Source organism: Aquarana catesbeiana, linkage group LG04 (genome assembly GCF_042186555.1).
Source record: "Aquarana catesbeiana isolate 2022-GZ linkage group LG04, ASM4218655v1, whole genome shotgun sequence".
NCBI lineage: Eukaryota > Metazoa > Chordata > Amphibia > Anura > Ranidae > Aquarana > Aquarana catesbeiana.
In genome coordinates this window covers 180387825-180407260 of record NC_133327.1, presented here as the reverse complement: position 1 = coordinate 180407260, position 19436 = coordinate 180387825, and the positions used below count along the sequence as shown (strand labels likewise).

Here is a 19436-nt window from a genome sequence, read left to right as displayed (position 1 = left end):
AACGTGTATATTTAAACATGCCTTTAAGCAACAAGTTTGCAACCATATATTACGCTGCACCTGCCTTCCCAGCAGTCGAAAACACTTTAAAGTGAACTGCCATCAGTCCAGTAGTGTATCGACTTACAGTCGTACAGGCCCCCCAGATTAAGCAGTAAATATGCAGCATATAATCATGACTTGTCTGCCACACAGTTCTCCCATAGTAAGTACTCACACTTTGTTAGTATCCATGGGCTGCTGTTATGTCTCCAGAGGCCCTGCTGAACCTGTCAACCACTTGGCAACATGGCCGCCCTTCCACATCCTGCCTATAGAAAGATAGGCCATACTGAGCGAGCATGCACCCTCTAGTGGCTGGGAGAGAAACAGCAGCCCATGCGACTAAGAAGTACACAGCATGATTAAACAGCACACTGCTCCCAGTGGCCACTGGGAAAAAAAAAAAAAAGACAGTCAAATCTCTCTCTCTTTTTTTTTTTTTTTTCAGAGAAACTGCAAAAATGCAGACTTACCATTCCTGCTGCAGGACTCTGAACATACCAGGAGTCCAATCTTCACCCATCACGGCGAGCTTTGTCATAAAAGACCTTCAGAGACTGGATCCCCCTTAATCTGGGGTCCACTACCCTGGACCTGTATAGCACCCTGCAGGAAAGCACCTTGGTCAGAACAAACACTGCACAGGGTTCTATTACACAGGGTCCAGCGGCACAAGGCTTCATTACAAGCAAACCTCAAGGAATCTTCTCTCCTTCCAATGAAGCTCAGGTTCCATCCATTTTGGCCGACAGCTTTTTCAAATGGATCCAATTGAAGTCCATGATTTTTAAAAGAACCGTCCAGACCTCCAAGTATACTCCAAGAGCACATGTATCACATCAGTGTCCACTACCTTACAGACACTGGCAAAAAAACAGAGGTACTTCCTGTGAAGGAGGGGTTATATAGGAACTTCTTGTTTGATTGTTTTGTGTCCATTCACCAGTAGGTGGCGTATAACCCAGATAGTAATGGCTGCTCTGTGTCCAGTGATGTACAATAAAGAAAGACTTTTATTTTTCAATAAAAAAAAAAAAATGTCCCTTTAAGGTCGTTGGGCGAAAGTGACGCTTGGGGCCGCTTCAGTCATCCAACATCATTGAGTTGAGTGGGGGGCCATCGTTCCCTCACTCAACACAGTGCCTCAGAGGGGAAAGGATCAGATCGTCTCCACCGCTACCGACGGCTCCGGTAAGCCGCAAAGACAACCGACACGCGGCAGAAGGGGGGTGGGCACCTCTCCCGCCGACAGTAAAAGTGATCTTGCGGCGAACGCGCCATGGAGACCACTTTTATCTGAAAGCGGACCGCCCGCCTTTTAAGAATATGCCGGGGTAATGGCAGCTATTTGTTGCCATAACAATGGTATTCAACGTCAAAGTACCGACGTGGTTAAATTACACACAGATGGACTTTTTTTTTTTTTTTTTTTTTTTACTAATTAGGGGACTTCTGAAGGCAATTGCGTCCAATAGAATTTAGTTAGGGGTATCGGAGTAAAGGGGGCTGAACACAAATGCATGCCACACTTTTCAGAAATGTATTTGTAAAAAATATTGAAAAACATTTATTATTTTCCTCCCACTTCACAATTATGTGCCACTTTGTGTTTGTCTATCACATAAAATCCCAATAAAATACATTTACGTTTTTGGTTGTAACATGACAAAATGTGGAAAATTTCAAGGGGTGTGGATACTTTTTCAAGGCACTGTATGTATTATCAGCTAATATAGTATACAATACTGCAGCAGGACAGGGACTTCCTTCCCGCTTCCAGAACAAAGTCAAGTCCCAGCCATTCACAGGAAGCCTTGTATTTTATGAATACAAGGCTTACTCTGATTGGCCAAGTTGGAGAAGTGGGCAGATGATGTCACAATCTCCACCTCAGTCAGATGAATGGTAGAGCAGTACTCAGCCCAACTTGATTTTGTTCCAGGAACAGGATAGGAGTCGCTGTTCCTCTGTCAGAACATAGCACTGTATACTGATGCTACATACAGTTTATACAGAGCTCCAAGTGGACATATTTGTTAGTCAAGGAAGTCATTTGTTTTTGCCAGCTTGGCCCAAACAAAGTATTTAAAGTCATAGTAAACCTGGAGTTATGTTTTAAGCTGGCCATAAACTGCGTGAATTTTGATGAACTATACAAAATTCACTATGTGGGTGGCTCTGTTCTCTTGACCAATTGAAGGAGCCAAGGGAAAAAATGTCAGCTGAACAGTGGCTGCATCCAATAAGATGCAGCCACTGTTCAGGTTTTATGACAGTTGTGGGCAACAGCTGTCAGACTACAATAGCCCAACAGAGGGGATTTGTCCAGCCATACTGTTAGCATGGATGAAGAAATCTGTTAGATTTCAGACTTAAAATGAAACCTAATAGTGTATGGCCACCATTACAGAGGAAGAGGGTATGTCATCTTTGGATAACTTACAGGTAACAACTGAACAGAGGGGACATGCATGTTTAACAATAGTGTATAAGGCTCAAGGAGAGTACCAGCATCCCCATTACAGAAAACAAAGGAAAAATACAGGAACATTAGACCAGTTCAGTGTGTGTGTGTGTGTGTGTGTGTGTGTGTGTGTGTGTGTGTGTGTGTGTCAATGCCATTATCCATATCCCTGAATATTGCATTCCCTCAGATGCCCACCTAAGATTTTTTTTTTTTTTTTTTAATTAAAAATTATCGACACTCCCCGCTGACAACATATTGGATTTTGCCCCCAGTAGCACCCACTGACCCTCCCTCACTACTCTGACTATAGCTTCCTCGGACCCCCCCCACCACCAAGTTTAAAATTTCCTTCAATTGAAAAGTTAGCCTAGTTTTCCATGAACCCCAATTCCTCCTTCCTGCACCAGTTCCTCAGCCACTTGAGTTCCCTAAGAGCTACCTGCTGCCTATCTGGTGTGGTTTGAGGTACAGGCAGCATTTCTGAGAATACCACTTTGAAGCTCCTTATTTTAACATACACCTGCATTTAGAATGTAACATGGTGCAAATGCCCCCGCACCCCCAGCTTCACACTGGGGGTTCTTCTCCCCTGCAGCACCTGTCACTTTGAAATATTGAGATAGAGATCTGTGAAATAAACTAGAACAGCTAAAATAAATGAGAAGATAAAATGATGCATGAAGACATTTACTGACAGCCTTACCTCTCTATATATTCACCCAGAAGCTGTTCCACAGCAGAGGAATAGGTCCATTCAGTCCCAACTTTCTTGGTATAGCCTGGAACTTCTTCATTCTTTTTAACGAATTTCAAATTCAAGCCTACATTTGCTTTTTGCTCTCCATGTGGACTATAAGACAGGACACAAGACTGAATAAGTGTGCATTTCAATGAAAAAGACATATCCCTATTTTTTTTAATTGTACACACAGCGTCACACAAAGTAAGAACAAGCTGTCAGATTATAACAAAATTTCTAGCAGGGGCTTAAAAATATTTAGAGCATCAGAAACAGAGCTTTTCTAGATTACAAAACTACTGATAAGAAAAACAAACAAGCTTTCAAAGCTAATCTTTTTGCTTAAAAATTGAATTTGTACTCATATAAGATGGAAAATGATTAAAGTGGTAGTAAACTGCTGGGAGATTTTTTTTAAACCTGAAAAGCAATGTCATAATGTGCTAGTGTGTATTGCATTCTTCCTTCAGAGCACATGCGCCGGTGACGTCACCGGCTGCACGTAAGTAAATATCTCCTAATGCAGGGGTTGGCAACCTACGGCCCGCTCCCACTAAATGTCCGGCCCGTCAGTGCACCCGATATTTCTATGGTCGCCTTGTGGTCTGATTGGCTGCTCAGGCCACGTGGGCGGTGTTTGTGGAAGTGGCTGTGCATGTGTGTGTTGATGGGGGAGGAGTGCGATGGCTCAGGCGGCTCAATGCAACAGAACCCCACCGGAGGATCAGCCCCATCCAGGGAACGTGTCCCGGGAGGAGGCCCTGAGGCTGGGGGGACACAGACACACTTGCCATGTCATGCTGTATGCGCTGACCAACGCCAAACTCTTCAACCATGTCCCCATCAGATACATTGTGCAGGTGAGAGCTGGGGTCTAAAGAGGACCTGTCCCCTGACTGCCTGTCAATGGGTTTTATATGAGGTGACCCCTTGACCCCTTCCCATCTTGGCATCACTTGTTGTTACCCTATAAAGCCCCCCTCTGGTGCTGCATTCTCCGCAATCTCCCTTGTTGCTTCATTTCTGGCGTTTCCATCCCCGCATATTCTTCCAAGTTAAGGAGTCTTCAGTCTTCTTGATAGGCCAGACTGAGATGATGCAATTCCTCCATCTGTACACTGAGCTGCACACGGAGGACTGTCAGGCCGCATTCACACCTAGCATAGCAGCGACATGCGTTTTTGCATGCGTTTTCACGAGACACACCTAGGTCGCCCTGGTCAACTTAAATGTGCGCCATGGAAGCTTGCACACCTTTTAGGGCAGGGGTCGGCAACCTACAGCCCGTGGACCGTGCCTGGCCCGTCAGTGCACATGGTGAAGTCACATGCACCCGGTCCCCGGCCATTTTAAGTAAGAGCGGAGCAGAAAGCTGAATGAGAACACGGAAGAGACACAGCAGCCCTGATAAGACAGCAGGAGCTTCCGGAGTTAACTTTCCAAGTGATTGGTTGCTAGGTGGTCCTAGCAACCAATCACCAGCTTGTTAATATGAAAAATAAACCCCGGAAGCTTCAGCCGTAATATCAGCGCTGCAGTGTGTCTCACCCGTGTTCTCATTCAGCTTCCTGCTCTGCGCTGTCTCCTTCTCTGAATGGGGCAAGGTAGGAAAGGGGAGAGCTGCGGGGGGGGGGTTATATGCAGGGGGGGCTGTGTAATGTAAAGGGTCCAGAGGTGCAGGGGCTGTGTAATGTAAAATATGAGGTCATCCCTTCCCCTCTTGGCATCATCACTTGTTGTCACCGTTGTCAGCCTTCTGTGTTTATAAGGGAATGCTTTGCTCTCAGTGGCTGCCAGAATTAACAGATTCCTGCATGCAATAATGGTGGGGATAGATCTCCAGAATGTCAGGCTGGGTTCACACTGGTGCTACACAACAGCCGTCCTACTTTGGATCCGACTTTGCCCTGCGACATGAAGCCGGCATGCGTCCGACTTTTAATGAACAGGGATCCGACTTAGATCCCCGCCAATGCCCGGCACTGTGTTTGGTATGAATCTTGAGGGGGAACTCCGCGCCAAATTTTAAATAAAAAACCGGCATGGGTTCCCCCCTCCAGGCGCATACCAGGCCCTTGGGTCTGGTATGGACCTTAAGGGGAACCCCCCCTACGCCGCAAAAACGGCGTGGGGGTATCCCCCGAATCCATACCAGACCCTTATCCGAGCACACAGCCCAGCCGGTCAGGAATGGGGGTGGGGACGAGCGAGCGCCGCCCCCCCCCTCCTCCTGAACCGTACCAGGCCGCATGCCCTCAACATGGGGGGGTGGGTGCTTTGGGGCAGGGGGGCGCCCTGCACCCCACCCCCACCCCAAAGCACCTTATCCCCATGTTGATGAGGACAAGGGCCTCTTCCCGACAACCCTGGCCGTTGTTTGTCGGGGTCTGCGGGCGGGGGGGCTTATCGGAATCCCCAGATCCCGGCCCCCCACCCTTTGTGAATGAGTATGGGGTACATCGTACCCCTACCCATTCACGCAGGGAAAAAAGTGTCAATGAAAAAACACAGTACACAGGTTTTTAAAGTAATTTATTGGGCAGCTCCGGGGTCTTCTTCCGACTTCGGGGGTCTTCTTCGAGACTTTGGGGGTCTCCTCCCGGTGTGCTCATCTTCTGCCGCCTCCTCCGCTATCTTCTGCAGCTCTTTTGCTAGCGGTGTCCCGGACGTCTGCCTTCTGGTCTTTTTCCCTCTTCTCTTCTTCCGATGTTGACACGATGCTCTCTCCAGCTGGAATGCTCTCTGAGCGCTCCGGAATGGACTTATATAGGTGGGTACCCCGCCCCCTAATGGAGGTCATAATCCAGGGGCATGCTGGGACTGTGCCGTCATAAGGGGGTGTGGTCAACATCACCCGGTGACCACGCCCCCTTATGACGGCACAGTCCCAGCATGCCCCTGGATTATGACCTCATAAGTGGGCAGGGTCACCGCCTATATAAGTCCATTCCGGAGCGCTCAGAGAGCATTCCAGCTGGAGAGAGCGTCTTGTCAACATCGGAAGAAGACCAGAAGGCAGAACTCCAGGTCACCGCTAGCAAAAGAGCTGCAGAAGATAGCGGAGGAGCCGGCAGAAGATCAGGACACTGGGAGGAGACGCTGGAAAGACCCCCGAAGTCGGAAGAAGACCCCCGAAGTCGGAAGAAGACCCCCCGAAGCTGCCTAATAAATTACTTTAAAAACCTGTGTACTGTGTTTTTTCATTGACACTTTTTTCCCTAGGTGAATGGGTAGGGGTACGATGTACCCCATACTCATTCACAAAGGGTGGGGGGCTGGGATCTGGGGGCCCCCTTATTAAAGGGGGCTCCCGGATTCCAATAAGCCCACCGCCCGCAGACCCCGACAACCAACGGCCACAGGCCCTTGTCCTCATCAACATGGGGACAAGGTGCTTTGGGGCGGGGGGGGGCCACAAGGCCCCCCCCCGCCCCAAAGCACCCACCACCCCATGTTCAGGGCATGCGGCCTGGTACGGTTCAGGAGGGGGGGGGGGGGGGCGCTCGCTCATCCTCACCCTCATTCCTGACCAGCCGGGCTGCGTGCTCGGATAAGGGTCTGGTATTGGATTTGGGGGGAACCCCATGCCATTTTTTCGGCGTAGGGGGGTTCCCTTTAAGGTCCATACCAGACCCAAGGGCCTGGTATGCTCTTGGAGGGGGAACCCATGCCGGTTTTTTTATTTAAAATTTGGCACGGAGTTCCCCCTCAAGATCATCTGAGCACAAGTCGCATGCCAAAGTCGAATCATGCGAGACGGCGATCCGACTTTGATCCGACTTCAATGATAGTCAATGGGCTGAAGTAGGATCAAAGTCGGACCAAAGTAGTACAGGGAGCATTTCTAAAGTCGGAACGACTTGTGTCGGACCAGTTAGGACGGCTCCCATAGGGAAACATTGAATTTCACACGTCATGCGACATGAGCTCCCAATGTCGGAGAGTTTGTCGGACCAGTGTGAACCCAGCCTCAAGGCTGGGCTTAACCCTTCCTTCTCAGAGCTGGCTGCTCAGCTGTCGGCTAATTGCCAGCTCCTATCTCTCCATAGTTACTCAGCTGTTGATATCCTGCTCGTCAGTCCTGCCTACTTAAGCTGTTTAGTCCAGTGGATCTCTGCCTTCTCGTTGGTCAACATCACAGAAACTCCTCTCCTGCGATCCTGTTCAAGACTTGCTTTGCTGACATTCCTTCTGGCTCCAGATCCTGCTTGCTGTTCCACTAAATTGATCCCCGACTTCTGGCTTGGCTGACTTTCCGTTTCAGTTACTGAACTTTGGCTATTGTTTGACTACGTTTGTTCTTTTTACTTTTATTATTAAACAAGTGTGATTTAACTGTACTTCTGGCTCAACCTGATTTCATGGTTTCTGACACAGAAACAGAGAGAGAGAACAATCTCCCTGCAAGGCAGAGCTGCCTATACAAGGAGGTAATAGAGCTGGGCCAGGTAGGAGAGAGAGATGCGAGGAAGCTTGGGGGGGTTGGGGTTTCACACTGTGCATGACACACCCCTAAATCCTGAATGCTGTACACAGCACAACCCTGAACTCTGCACTCTGTATGTAGCTCACTCCAGATACAATCAGCCCTTTGGGAGAAACCATACTGCTGATACAGCCTGCGATGAAAGTGAGTTTGACACCCTGGCTTAAAGAATAACTAAACACAAAACTTTATTTTTTACTATTGGACATAGTGGAGACCGATTAGAACATCAGTCAGGTTTATATTACTGTCTGTGCCCCATTAAGGAGATTGACCCTCTCAATTAGGCATGTTTACCATCATAACAAAGTGAAAATAAAAGAAAAACCTGACTTTTGAGTTGTATTAGCCGGGAAATCTTCCAATGGGGACCCTCAAGTTGGTTACCTTAGTGACAACCAGGGATTCCCTCACTTTGGATAGATTTACTCTAATTTCCTGTTTTGGCTATGGGACAGGAAGTAAAAAGGAAAGCTCGCCAGCGGCACCCAGATGGAAAAAATAAAAATGGAAAGTATGCTGCTGTCAGGCTCATCCACCTTACCAATCATTCCGTGTCTGCTACTCCTCTCTGCCAATCCCTCCACTTGGTTTCACTCACCCAACTGATGAAATTCAAAGTACTAACAATAACTTACAAAGCCATCCACAACTCAGCCTCCAGCTACATCACTAACCTAGTCTCAAAATACCAACCAAATCCTTCTCTTCGTTCCTCCCAAGACCTCCTGCTCTCCAGCTCCTTCGTCACCTTCTCCCATGCTTGTCTCCAGGATTATTCCCGAACCTCTCCTATCCTAGACTATGGAATTCCCTAGTCTGTCCGGCTATCTCCTACTCTGTTTGCTTTTAAACGATCCCTGAAAACTCTCCTCTTCAGAGAAGCCTATTCTGCCCACACCTAACAACTGCACAATTTTTTTTTTCTCCATCAGATCATCCCCCACAGTTATTACCTTTTGTATCTCTTGACCCTCCCTCCTAGATTGTAAACTCTATGAGCAGGGCCCTCTGATTCCTCCTGTATTGAATTGTATTGTAACTTTACTAGCTGCCCTCATATTGTAAAGCGCTATGACAACTGTTGGCGCTATATAAATCTTGTATAAGGATAATAATAATAATGTGCGTGTGTAAACAAGCTCTGCTATGTTTAGAGTTTTTGACCACAGTTTATAGATGAGCATTAAAACGAGCGAACACCCCTATGTGTACTGTGTCTTCTACTAAACAAATGAAAATATAAGCTGCAATATATCAACTAGAAAAAATGTAAGTGGTTATTATTAAGGCGAGCTGTAAGTGAAAGCAAAACATTATCAGAGACCAGTGAAGAAGTCGTACTTAGTAAAGCAAAAAAAAAAACCACAACATGATTTTTGTGATTATATTAACTTACTTTCGTTTGGAGCCTCTGCCAATAAAAATGCTTCCTGAAAACCTGGAAACAAGGTATCCATTCACTCCAAGACGACTTGCCAAAACGTATCCAGGGTTATATTTTACAGAAAATTTCTAAACAAATGGAAAACAATAACATTAAAAAAAATCAAATATATGTGGAGGATGACCTAGCAAAAGGAACTAAACAAAAAACTACCCACCCATATGAGTTTTAAAGTCCCAAGGCCCCAGAAGGTTCATTACTATTCCACTTGTTACACACGTAAAGTGTTACTAAACCCAGTAATATGAAAATAGTTCATCTGCGCCCCCCCCTCCACAGTGCTCACAGCTTATAAATCATCTTTTTACATTCAAATGTTGTCACTATATACCTTTTTGGATGACCTGTATACCACAGTTACATGATAAACTGCACACCACGGTTACATGATAAACTGCACAGTTTCTTCAGTGCTGAGAGTTCAGGAAGGAGGAGATTTTCACATGTGTGATGCCAATATCATGGGACCTGGCTAGCACTGAGAACAATTATTCTTGCCGGCATAAAAAGACACAACTGAGCATGTGCAGGTTGGCTACTCTGTCTGTGTTAGCTGGCTTTCCCCAGATAGACAGTGCAGGAGGGAAGGATCTGTGCATACAGGATAAAACAGCCTTTTTGCACAATGCAGAGGATTAACCCTTTAAGTTCCACAGTGAGTATAACAAGCATGCTATTCTGCATATACAGACCGATTTTACTGTTGTGGGTTTAGTAACACTTTAACTTCATTGACTGCTAAGACGGATCAGGAAGATATTTGTTCTTCCCACATTTTGGCACTGACAGCAGTTAATAATAGACCGATTGAACTGTATGTCATTTATCAAATGTACTTCCAGTCAGATTGCAAAAAATGGAATGTACAGCCAGCCCAAGCTCTAAATAAAGCACTGAACCCCAGGCAGATTGGCCGCATTATACTAGAATATTTCTCAGAGACATCCTACTCTACTGTAGCCCAGTTTAAAGCATTGATCAATCAGGTTATTCTTTAAAGCGGAAGTAAACTCTCATAATCAACAGTAACTAATCAACAGTAACTATTTTTAATCATTATGCTGATAGAATTAATAAATAGGAAGGTAGGTTATATTATTTTCTATGTTTTTTTTTCCTTTTTACATTTCTTCAGTAGCTTTCTTGTTTAAATGTGTTGTAATTGGCAGCGTTTTTTTTTTTGTTTTTTTTTTAAGGCGGAGGGAGATTTGTGCGTTATATAGATTTATATTAGACTAAACTCAACTCAATATGGTGCAATTTTGACAATAAAGATTTTCTACCATTCAAATGTGAATGTGATGGTTGGTACAAGCTCTTTTGTCTCTATATGGTTTTGAGTGGATTATTTTGAGCCATTGAGACCGGATCATAAATTGATAGTAGGGTAAAAAACATTTATAAAATGCCCTACTTTTTGTATTGTTGCTAGAAGTTAGTGCAGCTGAAATTAACAACCTACAGGCCAGACATGTCACAACTAAGCCATAAAAAACAAGGCTAGTGATGATACTGAAACTGTAAGTCCAGATTACTTTTTAGTTCTGTAAATATGAACAATTTTTTGGTGTGCACCAGTTAATTTTTGCACTCACAGTTGTGCTGCTGATGGCATGTTAAATATAATTATTATATAACAATGAGTTTAACATGACATCTCTTTTAGTTGATTGTCATCTGGCAGCGCCTGAGTTTTTTGTCGGTCTTGAAAAAATGATGACACTTCTGTGGAAAAGGTTGCTGACCCCAGATTTAAAGATTTATGAGTGTCTGTAAAACTCTCTTGAGGAAATGTAATTAGAGAGTATTTTGTGAGTACAAGGACAGTGCCAAAATATGTTCAGTGTGTATTGGAAGTAGGTTTGGATAATATTTAAAGAATAAATCCATTAGCATGGTAAACGTTATGGTATAATTCAGTTGGTTGCTCAGCCCGGGAGCCATTTAGAGAATGCATTTTCTGAATGAATGCAAAGCATTCTCTAATTGGACGAGGTGGAGAGCGCTGTCTCTCCGCCTCGTTTAATCAGAGAACACTCTGATGCCTGTGCCGAGCGGCTGACCTCCTCTGTTCACACTGCATCAGGCCAGTGACCAAATATAAAACCTGGAAGCAAGAGGAGATCACTGAAATATTGTGGCTACTTCAGTGTTTCCAGCATTCAGGGCCATCAGCCAGGTATGATACATACGTTGAACTAGCGTAACTATGTAATATATAGTCTTTGTAACTATGGTCTATACATTTGGTTATAGGTGCATTTTAAATGATAGAGACAGAATATCAAACTAAAATCCAGAAAAAAACACATAAAACAAATGTTATCAACTGAGTTGCAATTTAGTGAGTAAAATAAGTATTTGATCCCCAAACAAAACATGACTTAGTACTTGGTGGAGAAACACTTGTCAGCAAGCACAGAGGTAAGACATTTCTTGTAGTTGGTTGACAGGTATGCACAAATCTCAGAAGGGACTTTGGTCCAGTCTTCTTTACAGATCTTCTCTAAAACCTTAAATCTTGGCCGTCTCCTTCCATACATTTTCTACAGAATTAGGGCCTGGAGACTGGCTAGGCCACTCCATGACCTTAATGTGCTTCTTCTCGAGCCACTCCTTTGTTGCCTTGGTGGTATGTTTTGGGTCATTGTCATGCTGGAAGACCCATCCACGACCCATCTTCAGTGTTCTGGATGAAGGTTCTCATCTAAGATTTTACAATACATGGCCCCATCCAATGCCTCCTCAATGTGGCAAAGTCAGCCTGTACCTTTAGCAGAGAAACAGCCCCAAAGCATAACGTTTCCACCTCCGTGTTTGACTGTAGGGATGGTATATGCATTAAGGTTCTTAGTCAGCATTTTTCTTCCTCCAAACATGGTGAGTCGAGTTAATGCCAAAGAGCCCAATTTTGGTCTCATCTGACCACATCACTTTCTCCCAATCCTTCTCTGAATCATTTATATGTTCATTGGCAAACTTCAGACGGGCCTGTAAATGTGCCTTCTTGAAGAAGGGGACCTTTGGAGGCGCTGCAGGATTTCAATCCATGGATGCGTATAGTGTTACTAATGGTTAGTTTGGTGACTGTGGTCCCAACTGCCTTGAGGTCATTCACAAGCAACTACTGTGTGGTTCTGGTTCGATCCCTCACTTTTCTACTGATCATCTTTACCCAATGAGGTGAAATCTTGCATGGAGCTCCAGACCAAAGGCGATTGATGGTTATTTTGTATTTCTTTCATATGTAAATAATCGTTCCAACAGTTTTCTTCTAACCAAGCTTCTTGCTGATGGTCTTGTAGCCCATTCCAGCCTTGTGCAGGTCCACAATCTTATCCCTGATGTCCTTTGGCAGCTCTTTGGTCTTGCCCATGATGATTAGGTTTGAATGGAAGAAAGAGATTCTGTGGATTGGTGTCTTTTATACACATAAGTTGCCGTTGGAGGGCACCTTCTTAAAATTGACAGGATTAATCTGTGTACCACATACTGTAGCCAGTCTGTGAGAGCCAGAATTATTGTTGGTTGGCAGAGGATCAAATACTTATTTTTTAGGGATGCACCGAAATTTCGGCCGCCGAAACATATCGGCCGAAAGTGGCCTTTTCAGCAATTTGCAGAAAGAGAATTCTGGCCGAAAATGGGGAAGGGGCCTGGGCAGGGCCCCACCCCCTGGTGCCGCCCAATGCTGGGGCATCTTCTTGGCTCGTCCCAGTCCTCTCGCCTTCTCTCCTCCCTTCCTTCCTCCTCACAGAGCAGCGATCTGTGTGTGTCACGGAGCTGTGAATTGAATTGCCCGGGCAGCTGCAGTAACAATGTCCCGCCTCCTGTGACAGATGGCACACTGATCCAATGGCGGGACATTGAATCAGCGTGACATGATTACAGGAGGCGGGACATTGTTCCTGCAGCCTCCCGGGCAATTCAATTCACAGCTCCAGGACACACGGAGATCGCTGCTCTGATCCTGGCACGGGTGAGGCTGCATTCAGACACTGGCAAACTGCATGAGGGGAACAGGCAGGCTGCACAAGAGGAACAGTGTGTGCCCAGGGCAAGCATTACTGCAGATGTTTGTCCGCAGCTAATTCACAAGATTTATGTGCCCACAGTGCTGCTGCGTCCGGAAGAGTCATTTGTTCGCCTCTGAACACGGCAAACTATCCACCTCTGGCTGCTTGTGTGACTGTAGCCATGCTATATAAAACCAGGTCACAGGCCAAAAGTTGTACTACCTTTATTGACCATATAAAAAAAAAAAAGTAATAATCTTGATTTTGACCCAGCTAGGCTTTTATCGCCATGGGATCGAATGGGGAAGTGTTAAGTTGTTATTGCTAGCACAGGTAAAGATATGATCATTCCCAATAGAAGTCTGTTGGAAGGAACCGGGTAGCTTGCTTGGGGCAAGCTCACACCAGATGCAGTTCCGTGCACTTTTTTTTTTTTTTTTTTTGACAGAAGGCTCCTCCAGATCCTCCAAATGTAGGGTAGTACACACTGCATCAATAAGGTCTGAAACAACCCCTTAAAATTCTGCAGTGATGACAGGAAACTGCGGTGCCTAGGGGGTAGAGATGCTAAATTGGAGTCAGATAGTAACACGTTTAAAACGTCTGTTTTGTCATGTTTACACGCAGCATTTAGTGGCATTTTGCTGCGTTTGCATTTAGAAGCATTTTAAATTTTAAAAAATATATATTATTTTTTTTGTTCAAACTAGCCAAAAATTAAAAAACAGCTGTAAACAAAACGCGGCTAATCGCGAGTTACCGTGTTTAGCCACGTTTAGAAGAGCTTGAAATGACTCTAAACTCAGCTTCTGAATCCATTTTTTTGTGTTCCAAAAAAAAAAAAGGCTCTAAACTCAACTGCCTAGAAACGACTGTAAACAACCCTGTGTACATGTACTGATAAGATAACAGAGGAGAGTTCTAAACGTCCGTTTAGGAGCAGCAGTGTACATGAGGCCTTATGCTCCCTTTCCCTGAGAACTAAATGGTATGAATGGCAATTTTCACTACAAATAAGGAGCGCTGCTTCCGAATCTAAATGCATATTTTTACAAAATCAATAATTACACTTATTAAAAAAACAGTTGGGAGCTTCCAGAATTTGCTATAAATTCTGTGGAAAACACACAGGAAAGCTATGAAAAATAACATGGATACACATTGCAAGCAAGAAAAACGGAATACAAAAACAGCAATTAAACTGAACAGCATTCAAAACAAAGTAGCGTATTACTAAACTGCAATAAAACAACTTACATGCTGGTTCTGTATTAAGGCATCTAGCTGCGGTTCACAGGGAACGTTAAATAGAACACGAACTCTGTTCTCACTGAGAACATCAGAAGAGTCTTGAACCTATAGAAGCATAGGCAAATTAAAAAAAACATATTTAAATGAAGTCATAGCATTAATAAATAAAAAACAAAAAATAACCAGTGTTGTACTAGAAAAATAAGATGTGTTAAGCCAAGAAGGCAATCATTTGCTAGAATGAAAAATCTACAGTATATATCAGCCAGCACATTAAAAAATACTGTTTCAACAAAGATATAATTTATTCACTCTTTATATGTTAAAATAATCTATAGGATATTTGTTATTCATGCAGCAAAACATGTAAAAAACAATATTTTGGCCATACAGAGTATGTAAAACACACAGTCCCCCTTCTAGGGAAGACTGCTCCCCCAGGGTATAGAATGGAATTTAAAGTAGAAGTATAGTTTCCATGCAAACTGGCTATAAATACATGGGAAATACTGTGTACACAGATACAAATAGTGAAAACCCACATAAACATGTTTTTGTAAAACATGAAATGTCACATACTATACATAAGCAAATGTACTTCTTCCAATATGCTAGTATACAAGTTCAAAAAAGTAAAACAGTTGGCAGCATCCAGGTAAAATACTAATGAAATAGTTGCAAAAAAACCCCCAAAAAACTAAATACAGTATACAAGAAGAGCAGACAGGGAGGAGCACAAAACCAAGCGCATTGCATGGTGTGGACACCACTTTGTCAGGGGGGACACAATGTATCCTCTTGTCATTATGTGTACACAGTATATGCAAGCCAGTCTAAAGGTGCTCTATACCTGTACTTAAGATCTCAGTCTACAGGTGAAACATTACGTACACCCCCCATGGAAATTGTTGAGAACATATTTTACAAGGCAAACATTAGATCTTAATTCAAACAGTGCATACATATAAAAGGTGATGTGCGTGGTGTTTCTGTGTCAAGAGCAATAGTTTATGGGTCTGGCAATAGATATTAAAGATCACCAAATATTTTGAAATTAATTTTTCCACTGTAAGGAAATCAATCAAGAAGTGTAGAATTTAAATGGCTGCAAAGTTTTGAAGCACTGGCCGGATCAGCAAATTCAACTCAATAGCAAACAGCTTGATCCTAAAAAGTCTCCAAGAGCCCCTAATTTCATCATGGGTTGTTCATATAACTCATGCAACAGTTGGGGTTGGAATGCATGCATGTACAATCAGAAAGAGATTGCATCAATTCAACTGGCATGAGAGGTGTTAAAAAGTATTTGCTGTCAAAAAATTATTTTGGAGGAAGAATACCGTTTGCAAATTAACATCTAGCCAAAGACCAGGCCTTATGAAACAAAGTGCTAAAGACTGAGCAAAAAGGAAAAAAAGGAAGAATGGGACTTTATATGTTAGAAATGTTTTATCGCAGGAACAGAAAACATACTTGCCACAAACCAAAAACAGTATTTCAGGAAAATAACTGCATAACAATTGTGATGCATGGTGGTACAAATGTTTTCAGCACTACACCCATAGAATAAAAGGAAGACACCAGCAGCAAAATGGCATCAACTCATAAGCCATCTTCCTTAGCCACAGTAGCAGCTAAGAGGGTCACCGGACTAGTGACATGAGTGGGGAAGCTCCGACAAATGACACCTACAGGGACTTCCCAAAAGACACACCACCAATTTTGCATCTAGACTCCCCAGCAGATTCAAAGGACTACCACACTTTGAGAGACATGATGGTGGTTTTCAGCAGAGAGCTCAGAATCCTGTATTCGGCCTTCCAGTTGGACCTTGATACATTAGCACAAAGGATGCATGGGATTCTAAAGCAGGGAATCTCAAAAATCAGACAGGTCTCTCAAGTGGGAGCTAGGGTATTTAATCTGAAGGGCTCACAGGCTAGGTTGAAATTTATAATCTTGGTACTGGGGACAACTCATACCTCCAACATCTAGGCTCTCACCCATCTTAGACTCAAAGTTGACAACAATAAAAAACCATAGTCAGTGAAATGTGGGAATATGGGGAGTTCTGAATGCCATCATGGGTCTGCACCTGAAAAACTTACAGTGATGAAGACACTTTTTAATACACAGCTAAATAGAGAACTCTCTTTTGAGTTAGATAGAATTCACCAGGCAGCTGGTTAAAAAGACTCAGCAAACAGGAATGGTCCATGGGGCATTCTCTGCTGCATTCACTTTTTTTGCGCTTAAGGAGAAGTTAACAAGAAAGGCTTGGGAGAACAATACAGTGTTAGTTTGATGGAGCTTTTATATTCTTCCTGCTAGATCTTTCCAGTCAGATTCTATATTTAAGAAGACAACTACTTCACCTTCAGTGTGTCCGAGAGGAGGGCATGTCATGCCGATGGGGCCATCTACTCTAACTCCAGGTTTGAATCAACCTGATTCAACCTTAGTGACCTCCTCCCCTTACATAAGGTGAAGACTGGCATTGCGAGTCAGAAAGTATTTTTAAGAGTGGGGAAACTGTTGGCAAGGGCCCTAAATAAAGCCAGGATGCGATCTTATATCTCACATGTAGACTCTAGCAATGGCAGACTTCTCCAGACCTTGGCAGAGATTGCCAAGCACTTCCAAGAGTACAAAGATCTTTATAATTCATACCAAAAACCCTCACTCATAGGCTCACAAAATGAATAAGATACACCAGTACCCAACAAAATCAGGTCTTCCCCAACTAAAAATGGAGAGTCTCCCCTTGGAAGAGCCCATTACAGTAAAAAAAATGACTAGATGCACTGAAAGACATCAAACCACATAAAAACCTTGGTCCAGATGGCTTCATGGTAGAGCTGCACGATTCTGGCCAAAATGAGAATCACAATTTTTTTCTTCTAATAAAAAGATCACGATTCTCACGGCGTAAAATCTTTCACACTATACAAAAAAAAAATTGTGCTACCTTTACGGTTAGGTTTTTTTTTTTTAATTCATTAAAGTGTAATTGTTTCCCAAAAAATTGCATTTGAATGACTTCTCCGCAAATACAGTGTGACATAAAATATTGCAACAACCACCATTTTATTCTCTAGGGTCTCTACAAAAATATATAATGTTTGGGGGTTCTAAGTAATTTTCTAGCAAAAAAAATGATTTTAACTTAAAACAAATATCAGAAATGTGTTAAATGTAGACCTCTGAATTTTTGTAAAAAAAAATTTACAGATTGTACCCCATCATCCATTTAATCAATTATCATGATCAGGTGCACCTCAGAGAGAGAGAGAGAGGCAAAAGACAATATGACCAGGACACAAAATGCAGTTCATTGGGATCATCACACTACCATTTTGTACTTTTACAATTTGATCCTGTGGTTTGTACATGTATGCACAACATGTTAAGAGTTCTCGGCTTAGGGTGCAACTTCCCTAAATGGCTAGAAACAATATTAGTCACTGCTCTGTGCTGGGCTGTGGAGTGGGGAAGGAGCGACTGGCTCAGGCTGTCAGCGGCACGCAGAGAGGCCGAGTCAGCTGCCGCTCAGGCATTTGGGTGGATCCCTCTAGAGCCTGGACCGGCTGAGTGATGCCAGCTAAAAGCAGACTGTAGCTCGCTGTCAGCTGAATCTAGGTCACAGTAGTGCACTTCTGTGACCCATAAGAGAAGTAGGGCCAAAAGAGCTTTAGCCCTACTTCTCCTTAAGGATTAATTTTCTACCATTAATTTTATATTTCCTCCAGACCATAACAGCAGGGATCCCAAAATATTACTTTGAACAGGTAAAAGGAATTGAGCAGATTCCTGTCGGCTTCCAAACTACAACCAGATACTCCTAGTATCAGCTAAGTCCAGGGGTGATACTGGATTTCCCGGCCGATTGAATATCACAGAGCAGACCATATGAGCCATATTTTATTCTGGTGTAAACACACAAAATAATGGGTCCAAGTGGAACAAGCAATGATTGATACACTGCTGGCATTCCCTCCCTGACTCATAAATGAGACACCCAAGCCGATTAATAGTCACCCTGGGATAGGGAAGAACCCTTATCATATTAAGGTCACACAGATGCCCTATTCTAGCCATACAGATGCCAGCGTATATGACTCCAATAGTAGGTCAGCCACAATTCCAACCAGGGATGGAGCTTTTTCTGCCATTCTCAGCCCTATGAAAACTTCAATTACACCATTTCTGGGCTGAGGTTAATTATTGATGCTTTTCTGATATCCCAAAGACTTGTGAACCACAATCACGGAGTTTGAGGCACTCTGTTCAGACACAGATCCAATCTGTAATGGGCTCTCCCTAGTATGTCACATCCCATCTTATCCTCCAGAACCGCATTTGCCACTATACTTCTCTAAATGGGAAAAGATGTAGATACCACTTTCACAAATCGGCAAATGAATAGGATCCTATAGATAACCCACATCTAGCAGGATTTAGGAGACTGGCTTTAAAATTACTTTTGCATTATTATAGGGTCCCCAAAATTCTTCACAAGCTCATTCCACAGTGCTCACCCCTCTGTTGGAGATGACAACAAAGTGAAGTATTCCTACTGAATACCTTTTGGTCTTCACCAGACATTGGGAGCTTCTGGAACAAGGTAACACTATGATTTTCCAACGGACAGATATTTGCATGATGGATAACATGGTGGCTTTCTGCCTCAATCTGACACCTTGCAATGAAACAATACAAACAATCTCTATTGCTATACTTACTGAGTGTGACCTAGATATGCATCTCACTTTACTGTAAACGAAACAACCCCAACAAATAAGCCTCTGGTTCGCAAAGGTCTGCGAAATCACATCAATGAAGGAAATTATGGCCGTTGCTAGCCATAGCCATTGGTTAGACTTTACGTGCTCACCCAGCGGGAAATACGTCCTAGACTTCCACTTCCTCTTCCCCCTCCCCCTCCATACCCTATCCACCTCTCCCCATTCATACATTTGTTATGCTTT

The 19436-nt window shown here is 43.6% G+C and overlaps 1 protein-coding gene across 1 annotated transcript in view; it reads right to left on the bottom strand.

The window, feature by feature from the left end:
• Positions 1 to 19436, bottom strand: part of XRN1 (5'-3' exoribonuclease 1) — a gene marked incomplete in the record, with an annotated part of 157849 nt that overhangs the window by 60860 nt on the left and 77553 nt on the right. The window contains 3 exon segments of the mRNA XM_073625962.1: positions 3213 to 3359; positions 9134 to 9249; positions 14455 to 14553. Coding sequence (XP_073482063.1) covers positions 3213 to 3359; positions 9134 to 9249; positions 14455 to 14553 — 362 coding nt within the window.